The sequence below is a fragment of the Chelonia mydas genome, chromosome 4 (genome assembly GCF_015237465.2).
Source record: "Chelonia mydas isolate rCheMyd1 chromosome 4, rCheMyd1.pri.v2, whole genome shotgun sequence".
In the NCBI taxonomy this organism is placed as follows: domain Eukaryota; kingdom Metazoa; phylum Chordata; order Testudines; family Cheloniidae; genus Chelonia; species Chelonia mydas.
The window spans coordinates 95,706,976-95,719,977 of NC_057852.1; the positions used below are offsets into that span (position 1 = coordinate 95,706,976).

Consider the following 13,002-nt stretch of genomic DNA (forward strand, 5'->3'; position numbering starts at 1 on the left):
AATTATTCCAATAGGTCTCTCTAACGCTGAGCCAATGAGGGTTAAGCAACCAGGAGGCTGAGTGACCTGAAAACAACTCTTAAGGACATATTAGAAGAGTATGATATGATAAAAAGGGCCATTCCTCATAGATAGTTATCAAATTCATGTTAAGTAGACTAGAAATTTTAATATGTATGCCTGTATTGTTAGAGAATCAAAGGGTAGATACTAAATATATTTTGACCATGTTTACCTATATCTTGTTAGAAGTTTAATAATGTGATCTAATTAGCTTGTAGATGCTAAGCTTCTGTTTCTGTCTCATAATGCTTCACTACTGTATTCTGTTGTCCTCATTTCTCTTTGAACCTTGTAATTCTACATAGTGAACTGTTTTAGTAATTTGAACGGCTTGAATGTATCGTCTAAGAAAGGACCCATTGAATAGAGCTCAAACTGTCCGCTTGCTTTCATCAAAGCCCTCGTGGTGGAATTACCTGTCAGCACCCCCTTTGCTTCAGCTGTAAAGGAAGCCCTGGGCCTGATCCTTTTTTATCGCAGATCTGCTTAAACTTTGACAGGGAAAGTCTAAGTCTCAAGACTGAGGTCTCCGGGTTTACTCTGGATCCACTGAATACTCATGGAAGAACTTGAACCAGCTCTGCACATTGGCTGCCTATTGGACTATACCCTTTTAAATTGACTCTAGAAGGACTTTTTACTTCAGCAGCCTCATCATCTCTGCTATGAAACTGACCTAAGAACTTTACTCATATCTGTATGTATATTGATCTTTTAACTATAGCAACTCTCTTCTTTCTTTTGATTAATAAATCTTAAATGTAATTAATAAGTATTTAGTTAATAAGCATGTATTTGGGGGAGATCTGAAATATTCATTGATCTGGTGGCCAGTGTGTCCAGTCCCTTGCGATTGGTAGAATTTTATATATGGTAAATAAGGTTTTTAGTAATCTCTCACTATATTCAGCTTGGCTGTCTGGATTGCTTAAATGGGACTGCATTTGGACTTTTTGGTAACCAGTCTGGTATTACAGAAGCTGTTTGGTTAGTGGTTTGGTGAATCTAATTATAGAATAAACCATCAGTTTGGGGGTTTGTCTGCCCTATTCCTTGCAGTTTGCCCTGAGTAAGCATTCTCAGTGTGGCACCTCACGGTACCACGGTCACAGTCTCAAAATAAAATATAACCAAGATAATATATTTCCATTACTACCTAACATTTCCAGGTGGAACCCAGGAAAAGCAGTGACTTAGCTTGGCTGATCGGTCTCTGACACACGACGCGGCTCAAGGTTTAACTGAGAACAGCAGTTCATGTTCTTCCTCAAAAAACTCCTGAGTCACTTGATCAGAGTGTAACCTTGACAAATATGCACAGTGTAGTCTCTCACAGTTTGAATCACCAAAGAGGCTAAAAACAGAACCATGCACTGCATAATCTCTAACCTCAGGGGACAACAAAAACAGAGAATTGCTCAATCTCATTTCCTTGTTAGGCTCATTTTTATAAACACAGGCCTTTGGTTTTGAATGCCCACACTTCAAATAACATTTACCTGTCAACAGCTGCTGAAATATTGAATCCCAGTCATCTTTTCCTTTTGAGCTTCACTATTTTGTTTCTTTATTCATAAACATGAGCAACTGAGCTGAACTTAAATTAACTAGCTACAGTTAAATATTTAGTGAAGCAAATTTTGGCTACTCTGCTTGCAGAGTGGTTTCGATTACAAGGAAGAGTTGCCAATCTCTGCTCATCAGGGCTCCAAACGTGTGGAGCAGCATTGGCATTTGGGACCCAAATCTTGCTTAGCATTAGAACAGCTCCTTTGAGTAGGAGGAGAAAGATTTAGCCCTGGCTTCAGAAGGTGGAGATGAATCAGACTTGCTCTTTGAGTACTGTGCTTTTAAACACCTTTAAAGAAGGGGTAGTTGATGATTGATAGCCCATGTCTAAAGTGAGTATTTTTCTATCTGCTGACAAATATGCTCCTCACAGTATTTTCGAGGAGGAAGGTATACATTGCAGTGTTGGTGTTTTTTTTCCCAGAATCTTTCTTTCCATCTTTTCTCTTTTTCTTAATTAGAAGCTGCTGTAATGAGGGCCTCCATATACTCGCATTCAAAATATCACTCCTGTTACCTATTCCAAATCCTCACCGTTAGTAAATAGCGGAAAGCATGCTTCAATGGTTTGGTAATGGAATACATAACCTTTCACTTCTGGGTCTGCTCCAAATGACAGTGACAGAAAGTCATTATTGTATGAAGGCTGCTTGGAGACGTATGTGAAATTAGTTGGTTGTGTCCGTTCTGTTTCTCCTGAAGAGCACTCATCATTTCTTATGTTGTAAGAGCATCAGGGCAAGAACCATGTCTTCAAATGTATTAACACAGTGTCTTAGAAAAGGGGCTGTGATGCAGATATATAACATAAATATTAAATAATAATAATAATAATAATAATAATCCAAAGACTACATGATCTGCAACTGCTAGCAGCAAATATTTTCAATAGCCAGTGATGGGACACTAGATGGGGAGAGCTCTGAGTTACTACAGAGAATTCTTTCCCAGGTCCCTGGCTGTGGGTCTTACCTACATGCTCAAGGTCTAACTGATCACCATATTTGGAGTTGGGAAGGAATTTTTGCCCCAGGTCAGACTGGCAGAGACCCTGGGGGGTTTCACCTTCCTCTGCAACATGGGGCATGGATCACTTGCAGGTTTAAACTAGTGTAAATGGTAGATTCTCTGTAACTTGAAGTCTTTAACTTGTGATTTGAAGACTTCAGTAACTCAACCAGAGCTTAGGGGTTTATTACAAGAGTGGGAGGCTCCAGCATTAGCCTGCATAGAATGCAGCAACCCACATCCTTGATAGACTGATACAAGCACATCACCCTTGTACTCTGATCCCAGTGACACCCAGTCTGCTTCTGTTGTCAGTTCAGCTCTTTGGTCCTAAACTTCAAAGTTGGGTCAGTGCAGCTATATCAGTGACCATATCTCCTATATGACCTACCAAGTTAACTGTGTTCCTCTGGAGCCATGCAGTTCACAAAGCTCTGGGCAAAGACTGTGATAGCTGGAGGTCACTCCAGGGGCTTCTACTGTGGAAGGAGCTTTGTGAGGTTAGTAAACCACACTTAAGGTCCTACATCCATCCTCCTCTTTGAGCAGCTTTTGCACCATAAACAGAGGGAAAGGGATAAAATAATGACAACAAAACATACAGATGTATACCCCAAGAAGAATATCCTATATGAGAGAAGGGATAAAAAACAGAAGGCTCCATGAAGACCATGAAGGACCTCAGCATGCATTTCTGATGTACAGAGGAAGCACTTTGATCCTACCATGATGGGCACTACAGGAAACCCAAAGACAGATAAATACAGCACATAACACTACTGTTCCATCATCTCTGTTGGCTGCCTGTGTTTATTTGAACCTAGCTATTGAGTTCATATGATATTGTATATTTTAATTATTGTAATGGCCTTACATGGGTGCAAATTAGTATTAATCTATAAAATGAGATCAATAGAATCACAACTGGCACTAATTGTCACCTCTCTTTATTAAATTTAACAGAAAAGCCAAGACTCAAATGGACACTGAAGATGAATGAACATGGAAAATTCTTCCATCTAGAGGTGCTCTCTCCAGATCAGAGCTGAGGCATGTTCGTGAATGTGAGGAAACTTGAACTGAAGTTACTAGTACTATACCTGTTCTGGGCTAAAGAGAGCAAGCACTTCATTCCCTAAGGCTCACAGTCCAGCACATTTCACCAACACCACATCAACTGGAAAAAATTCCAGTTGGTAAAGTTAATGTCATAATATTTAATAATAATAAACCCATGAACTAAACAAGCACATCTTGGGGAGAAAAGAAACTGTAAATTAAAAAGCTCACATGTGAGAGTTTGTTACCACTGTGTACTGGTAGGCAACACCAGACCACTTCAGTGACCCTGTAATTTCACACAGCAGTCTGTGCAAGAAAGACCATGAGGGGTGAAGAGGAGCACGAAAATACCCATTGGACATTGAAATACTCCTTAAATATTAAAAGCTCCAGACACGGAAAGGGAGCTGTGTAAAGCGAAGAGACAGCGGCTGGGCACCCAGGAGAATTGTGGTGACTCAGAAACCTTCCTGGTGGTGTGGGAGGAGAGGTTGGCAGCAATCCTAGATTCCAAGGCCAGAAGGGACCATTGTGATCATCTAATCTGACCTGCTGTATAACACAGGTCCTAGAACTTCCCCCAGAAAATCCCTACAGAAGATCTTCTAGAAAAACATCCAATCTTGATTTTAAAATTGCCAGTGATGGAGAATCCACCATGACTGTTGGTAAATTATTCCAATGGTTAACTACCCTCACTGTTAAAAAGTTACACCTTGTTTCCAGACTGAATTTGTCTAGCTTCAACTTCCAGCCATTGGATTGTGTTAGACCTTTTTCTGCCAGATTGAAGAGCCCATTATCAAATATTTGTTCCCCATGTAGATATTTATAGACTAATCAAGTCACCCCTTCAGTTTGTCTTTGTTAAGCTAAACAGATTGAGCTCTTTGAGTCTCTCACTATAGGGCATGTTTTCTAACCTTTTAATCATTCGCATGGCTCTTCTCTGAACCCTCTCCAATGTAACAACATCCTTTTTGAAGGTCTGTGGCTCAGCAGATCAAGACCATCTCCTATTAAAGTCATTAGAAGGCCCAACTAACTTCAATTAGTATTGGATCAGGGCCCAAATGTACTAGACTGTCAGCTTTCAAGATTTGTGTTTAAATCAGGGCTGCATTAGGCCAGTCAGAAGGGACAAGGCAAAGGGGAGGAGGGAGGATGCTAACCACACGGATTATAGATTTTCTATCAAATGATCATGTTCATGCCCCTCCTTTAATCTTGCTTCAGCACGGAAATGGTGAAGTTTGATATCAAAACATTTCATTTCCAAGTGGAAGATCAGTATTCTTACAAAACTTTATTCCTATTGCTTTATTTCTATTATACTAAAATGAATTAAAAATAAAAAAAATAAAAAACACTTAGTCAAAAACACAGTCTATCAGAAAACAAGAAAATATGATTGACTTTGACGCAATAAAACAGCAACAACTGTAACTGCAGCCTTATTTAGACATTTCTGGCTGCCCCAAAGAATGGAGTCATTCTGTTAGTCAAAAAACCTATCATCTCTATAAAAAGTCCAGCTTTAAGAAGTTTACTCTACTTTTAGAAATGAGATTGGCTTAAGATTTTTAGGCTTTAATTACTTCAATAAGGAGGATTATTTCTCATTTCACTGAGAACGATATAAATAAAATAAATAAATAAATAGGGCTGAAATGGGGGAGTGATGACCACAATAAGTAGCAGCAAAAGCCACGTGATGACAGGGAACTGATCCCTCCCTTAAATCTAAGTAAAGTGCTCTGTAATTTTACTCTAAAAAACCAGTGGGTTTTTTGTTATCCTGAGAAATTGGAGCAGCAGAAGCCGGAGAGGAGTGGGACAGAAGAAGGGAAATGTTAATGCAAAAGATGAAATTGCCTCGCATGAAAGAATGAGCGGTTTGTTATCGTTCATTTTTCTCCAACATATCATTCAATTTCAGCTGCCTCTCCTCTCAACCAGATCCCCACCATTTCTCAGAAACGTCTATCTCTGGCATCTCATTCTCTTCCTGTCTTTCACCGGTAAATCGTTCTTTCTTAACTGTCCCTCTAACGGTTTGGGGCTGAGAGGAGATGGTAGTCATCCACGTGTCCGGCTCCTTTGAGCAGTTTGCAAAAAGCAGACACAGAGGGGTGTTGCAAATAATGTTAAAGGTAATTAATCACTCGGATTCCTAGAAATCTGACATGCATGAGTTACAGTGAAACCGCTTTTATTTCGCCATGAAATGCTTTTGCATAATAAGAAAGAAAATGTCCTCTGTGCCCTAATCAGCTCTGACAGTCCCTGAACTCCCCAATACTTTTATTTATGGCGTTATTTATTTCAACTCTAATAAATGGGAACACGGGCTGCGATGGCAGCCTGCGCGAGGGAGGGAGCCACCCGGGGATGGGGGGTGAATGGCAATTAGACAGCGAGGTAGCCTGCAAGGTGCCTGTGCGTGCAAACCTAAGCCACACGCCGCCAGCAGCACGGAGAGAGGGGAAGGGAGCGGAGCTCAGCGTCGGGAGAGGCAGCGGGAGCCGGGCAGCAGCAGCCACAATCACAGCCGCTGTCGAGCTTTGCCAAACTTGCGGGGCCCCTCCCTTCGGATCTCCTCAAAGTTCCGTTTACACGGCAGGGCAGCCAGAGGCGGGGCGAGCGGCAGCATCCTCCCAGCGGCACAGCGGAATCGGTGACCTCCCTCCCCGGGGCGCTTCTCCTTCCTGCTCTGCGGCTCGCCTCGCCGCACAGCCAGAGGCGCTGCAGCCCGCCCCGCGCAGGGCTGTGCCAGGGGCCGGGCTGGGAAGCGGCTGGTCCGGCGCGGCGGAGGCGCCTCCCGCCCGCGGCCCTTGCCCACCTGCCCGGGCGCAGCCCGCCCCGCGGCTGGGCAGGGGGCGGCCGCCGGCTCCGCGGCCGCGCCAAGTCCCGCCCCCCTACCCCATTATCATTAGCAGCGATTACCCTAAACACTTGCTCTTTGCCTCCCGTCTCCCTCCAGGCATTGGCGCGGCCGCCTGTCAATCACCCCGGCACCCCAGCGCACCGGGCTCCGCCGTGCCACAGAGACAGGCGGCGGCGGCGGCGGCAGACGCAGCCCCGGCGGGAAGGGGGCCGGGGAGCCGCCGCCGCAGCGGCGGGATGCTGATGATGATGGAGGAGGAGATGCAGGCGGCAGAGGAGGGGCCCAGCCTCCCCAGGCTCTACCGGCAGAGGAGCCCCTACAGCGTCCTCAAGACCTTCCCCAGCAAGAGACCAGCCCTGCCCAAGCGCTACGAGAGACCCACCATGGTGGAGCTCCCCCACCTCCGGCCGGCGGGGCAGCCCTTCCCGCCCGCCGCCTCCAGCAGCAGCGAGCCGCACCACTACCCGCCGGCGCCCAGCTCCTACCCCGGCGGGCCCGCCCGAGCCGCCTCGCAGGGCCACCCCAGGACTCCCGCCGCGCCGCTGGGGCCCCAGGCAGCCTCCTCCTCCTCGGCCCGCTACGGCCACGGCCAGCCGGGGGCCGCGGCCAGCGGCGAGGGCGGCATCAGCAGCAGCCTGGAGCTGAGCGCAGGTACCAACTCTTCTCGGCAACTTCGTGCGGCACTTTCCGAGGGGCGGGCGGGCTGCCGAGCGCCGGGGGAAGGCGGCAGCGGGGGGGGCTCCCTCCCGGGGGACAGTCACCCTGCAGCCTGGGGCTACACGGGGGCCGCCCCCTTCCAGGGGGGTCGGGAGCGCACCTAAGGGGGGGGGGGAGAGAGACCCTGCAAAATGAGGCTTTACCCCCACCACTTGGGGCGGCTGCTCCCCTATGGGAAAAGGGCTCAGCCTCCCCCCAGCAAGCGGAGGGGCTGTGCTGCCAGCATGGGGAGGATGCGGTGCCAGAGGCATAATTATCTCGCGCTTAATAACTAAAGTTCCTGCACACCCCTTGGGAAGTTAAGGGTGGTACCTAACACACATGAAACCTGCCCAGAAAGGAGAGCGAGCCTTCGCTCTCTGCTAGGAAGCAGGGGCGGTTCCCTCTTTCCCCTTGTTGATTCCAAGACAGCGAAGCAAACCTTTCACGCCTTGCCTAAACCTTTTGCCATCACAGGGATTAGTTCCTGGAAGGAAACCCACTCAGAAAAAGCTGCATCAAAGATTGCTGATGCCTTTTCTGGGAGGGCTTTTTCGAAAGCTAATCTTGATGTCTCAGAGAAGTGCTCACCTCAGATTTCTGCCTCTGCACATCAATGTACAGAGACACCACAAGGCAGAAAGCTTCCAGGTTCCCAGGACATCAGTGACTTGAGTCAATGAAATTTGCAAATCAGGGAAGGAGAATGGTCTTGGGCTTTTTGTCATAGAAAGCAGATAATAGAGTGGTTAAGAGGCTATAATTAAGAAAAAGAAAAATAGACTTCTTGCTTCTTTGCAGTGTCTTCACAGAATGTAGAGAGGAACAGGAGATCAAAATAATTTTTCTCTAAAGGCGTAACATACTAAGATGTCAATGCATATCTATCTTCTAGTGGTGGTTTGGAGTTAAAACCTACATAGATCTTGATATGCAACCTAAATTTGGCATCAGGAAATGGGAAATTGCATCTTTAAGCAGAGTACAATCAAAAATGAATTACAATAAATCCTATATAATTGCATAGGTCATTCTCTTTAATGAGATTTTATTAACCTGCCTGTCAGGCTTCTGAGTCAGGCAGATATTTTATCTTCTTCAACTGATAAAAGTGTCAGCTATAAACCACCATATAAATATTCATAAATCTACACATCTGTGGCAGCCTATCAGCATCATTCTTTTGGACATTAAAAGCATTCTAATTACTTTCTGTCTAGCAGAGCTGAAATGCTGCCTGTTATAGTATGTGCTTGGCAGGCATGATTGCTTTTGTTTGGCATCACACATAGCAGCATCCTATTTTATATACTGATGGTCCAGAAAATATTCAGGGTGTGACTGAACAGGAGGAAGATTAGGAAGCACCATCTGGTTTTGATAATATTGGGTATATTCACTCATCTGGTAATTTTTGACACATCATTGATTTATTTTAAAAAATTAGATCCTGATTTGGTATGTTGATGTTTGCCTTTGTAACAAATGTGAGGACACTTCTTTACTAAACAGCAGGATAGTCTAGTTAATAGAATATATGGCTATGTTTTAATGCCTATTTTCTCTCCAGTTTAACTAACACATTGGTAATATGCTAAAATTTGTAGAGATTTTAGGGAAGTAGCAAACAAGGTTAATCCTCTATATATAGTCTGAGAATTAACCACTTTGAACAAACTCCATAACCCATGCCACTAGATCATAGTTTTATAGAGGAAGAAGTAGAGAATTTAAATAATTTAACAGTCTTATTTCACTGTCTTATGGAACACAGTCAAGCAGCTACTAACAAACATGATACTTAGGATTTCTCTACAGAAGTGGAATACTCTAGAAGATATGTATAACTGTTTGGTAAATAAATGTACAAGGGCTTATTTACAATAGAATGTTCTGCACAGAAGTCCTATCCTTTGAGACGCAGAAGTTTGGACTTTCTGCTATATTATTGAATCATACAAGTATTTAGGGCCTGCTCCTAAATTTTGCCATTGGCTTCAATTCCACACACCCCACCCCCACAGAATAAGAATGCTGTTTGCAGAGTTCAGCACTGTTGAGCTCTTGCCTCATTGCCTGCTCATCCACGCCATACCTTTCATACAGCTAGCCACACAGGCATGCAGAACACAGCCTCCATAGTTGTACACTTTATGAGCTAAGCAAGAAGAACCCAGTACAAAGGGAGTGGTGGTCACAAGTGGGGCCAGATTAAGGCACAGGCCTTGTAGGCCTATGTTTAGGACCCTGCATCCTGGAGAGAAATTATATTAGAAGTTCAACTTTCATTTAAAAATGTCTACAGTTCTTATGGCTCTGAAGAAAATCTTGAAAACATGAACAGAGTATAACCAATGCAGTGATGTCTGCCTGAGTTTGCAGATAGCCTGAAACAATAGCTCTAAGATGTAAGCTGGTCCACACATCTCTATGTAGTGTTAAGTCCAAGCTGTACTGCTGAGAGTAGGGACTGCCAGCACCATCCTGGCAGATGACTGTGTGTAGCTATGGCTACACTAGTAAAAAAAGGTGTGCATTTACAAAGAGGTGGCTGACATGTAAATACTCACTTTTTTCCTGATAGACTTGACCTGTGCATCAGGAGAAGAGTGCATTGGGCCTCGTTTATACACTCTGGCTGCCGGATGAGTACTGGGGAGGCCAAGCTGCAGATTCCAAGGGGTGAGGGGTTCCACTCTCACCTACTGGCCCCAAGGAGAGGGAAAGCCCAGCTGCTGCTCCCAGGGTAAGAGAATGGCCCTTTGCTGCCATTCTTGCCTCTCTTGGGAAGTAGAGGATCCCTTCCACCCCCAGTCACCAGACCACTGCACAGAGGTGGGGCCCTGTATTGGGGTATATCTAGAGCCTTGGGTTGCCTTTATCCAGTCTTAGTCACAACTCAGACTCATAGATAGACTCTCAGATATTCAGGTCTGAAGGGACCATTATGATCATCTAGTCTGAACTCCTGCACAATGCAGGCCACCGAATCTCGCCCACCCACTCCTGCAATAAAAATCTCGCCCACCCACTCGCCCACCCACTCTCACCTATGTCTGAGCTATTGAAGTCCTGAAATCATGGTTTAAAGACTTCAAGGTGCAGAGAATCCTCCAGCAAGTGACACATGCCCTATGCTGCAGAGGAAGGCGAAAAACCCACAGGGCCCCTTCCAATCTGCTCTGGAGGAAAATTCCTTCCCGATCCCAAATATGGCAATCAGTTGAACCCTGAGCATGTGGGCAAGATTCACCAGCCAGATACCCATCTAACATTCCATCACAGGCCATTGGGCCTATTTACCATGAATAGTTAAAGATCAGTTAATTGCCAAAATCATGTTTTCTCCTCCATAAACTGTCAAAATCAAGCCAAAAATTTGTATTAATAATCCTTGGGCACACTTACTGTAACAAGATAATCATCATCGCCACCCCACTTACTCAGGCCTTTCCTGAGTGAATAGATTTACTGAATTTCAGGGCACACTGCAAGGTATAAGGGTTTTGTTGGACCAATAGACGAAGTGAATTGCAGAGTCAATTGTCACTGTGAGAATACTATACTGTCAGTAACCTAGTGTTCAAAATTTAGGATTATTACCTAGAACATCCCAGTTAGTTTTTAGGTGATGTTAAAAGTGATGATCTTAATCTATATATCCCTACATGGCTTGGGTTCTGATCATTGTACAAACCTCCTCTCTACAGCTGCATCATCCTGGCTTTTGACTGATTCATAGATATTCTATGCTCAATATGTAGACCACTATTACGCAAGCAGATTGCTGCACTCTTTACTAGCTGTGTTTTAATAGACGCTTTGTAGGTCATTTTCCAGCAAATCCAACTGGGAGATACCTATGCCTGTCTCTCTGACCCAGGGCTTTGTTAACTGTGGCAAGGTCCCTATCTGAGAAGACCGTGAACTCCTGGCCAGATATAGGTAGAAAAAAGTCACACTGCTGCTACCTGAGAATCTAAGAATAGCTTAGTATTTATTAGAAACCCAGTCTCCATTAGGTCCTTATTGTGCTCAATCAACATTGTACAAACACATTGCAAGCGACCGTCCCTGTCGCAGGGATCTTACAATCTAAGTACCCAACAAAGAGAAAAATATTCATTATCCCCATTTTGTACATGAGAGAACCGAAGCACTAAGGTTGGCAATTTCAAAATCACTAAGGGTTTTGGCCCTCCAAAACCATTAGAAGTTAATAGGAACCAAATGGGAATTGGGCATCCAAATCCCCCATAGCTTTGAAAAATCTTACCCTAAGCAACTTGGCCAAGGTCACATAAGAGGTCTGTGGCAGAGCTAGGAACTAAATCCAGGTCTGCTTAGTCACAGTTCAGTATTTTGATCCTAAGACCATCCATCCTCTACACTGAAGAAAAACCCCAGAAGTTACCACTGGGGTAAACATAACACAATTTGGGGTGTGACGACTGATATTCCACCAACTCACTTCACAAAAAATTTTAAGGTGATATATGAACCAATGAAGTTTGGGAACTTCTGCTGTAGAGGAAGCAGATATTACATCCACCTTCTCATCTAGATAGTAGTTATGCTTATGTGTCTAAGGAACTGTCTGGTCTTGTTGAGTTTCAGACACCTCACTCGCAAGTGAAAAAGTTCAGCTAGGAACTGTCATTCTTTTAATTGTCTGATCGTGATCTATTAGTATTTTATGGGCCTGATCTGGCAAATCCTCACCGTGGACAAAACTCCTGTTGAAGTCAAAGGGAGCTTTGCAAGAGTAAAGACTGGGAGAATCTGGTGTAATAGAATTACAGGGTTAGTGAGGCTTAAGGTAGAGCTAAAGTAATACTAGGATAACTATTGATCCAATTTTAATTCTATGCAATCATTTCAGCAGAACACTTCTTGGGAAATACATCAATTAAGAATCACGGATCGGTGTTATTCAATAGCGTTCATATAAAAAAAACAAACTTATCCATTTCTAAGTGATGATAAACTTTGCACAGTGCTTTCATTTCTAACTGCAGTCTGCAAAAGCTAAAATACTGATTGCTGCAATATGTGCTAAATGGGCAGACCCATATAATATAATTATAATTCTTATAATATTAAGAATGGATGAAAATTTTAAATATTTTTCCATAGTTGGTGTTAAGTTGTACTAGATCAGATACTAAATTCAAAATTAAGCCAATACTCTTATTTCCTTTACACTTTGAGCAATTGTCATATTGAGTATGGCAAATGCACTATAATTTTATAAAAATATTTGTTGTTTTTGAGTATATTGTAGATTTGATCTTTACTGATTTTAATGTACAATACGGTATTCCAACATTTATATTTGAAATGTCAAAATATATATTTTCCTATCTTTTAGAAAAAAAAATTGTACAGTGTTTAATCCCATTTCAGTTGTTTTCATATTTTGTCCCCTTGCAACAAGGATGCATAAAGAGTGAGTAACTGCTTCATCAATTGGGACCATGGTGATTAAAATGCAAACAGTAAATACAACTTCAGGTCTGGAATCGGATTATAGGATTAAAATGAATGAAAAATTGCTGTGTATTAGGATTGCAAAATTCCAATCAATATTATCCTTTGATTTTTTTTTCTTTTTTGCTAAGGGAAGTGAAGAAATGAGACAGATTCCACATCTTGAGACTGTTAGTGCTTACATTCTGACTGACATAAAATAAAAGTTATATTTAGAAAGCTCCAGT

The 13,002-nt window shown here is 43.4% G+C and overlaps 1 protein-coding gene across 2 annotated transcripts in view; it reads left to right on the forward strand.

Moving 5' to 3' along the window:
* Positions 1–6,562: 6,562 nt before the first annotated feature.
* BEND4 (BEN domain containing 4) overlaps positions 6,563–13,002 on the forward strand; it is a 35,829-nt gene continuing 29,389 nt past the window's right edge. For both annotated transcript variants that reach the window (XM_037897866.2, XM_037897867.2), the window contains exon 1: positions 6,563–7,240. In XM_037897866.2, the coding sequence (XP_037753794.1) occupies positions 6,826–7,240 (415 nt within the window). In that variant the 5' untranslated portion in view covers positions 6,563–6,825. The remainder of the gene's footprint in view (positions 7,241–13,002) is intronic.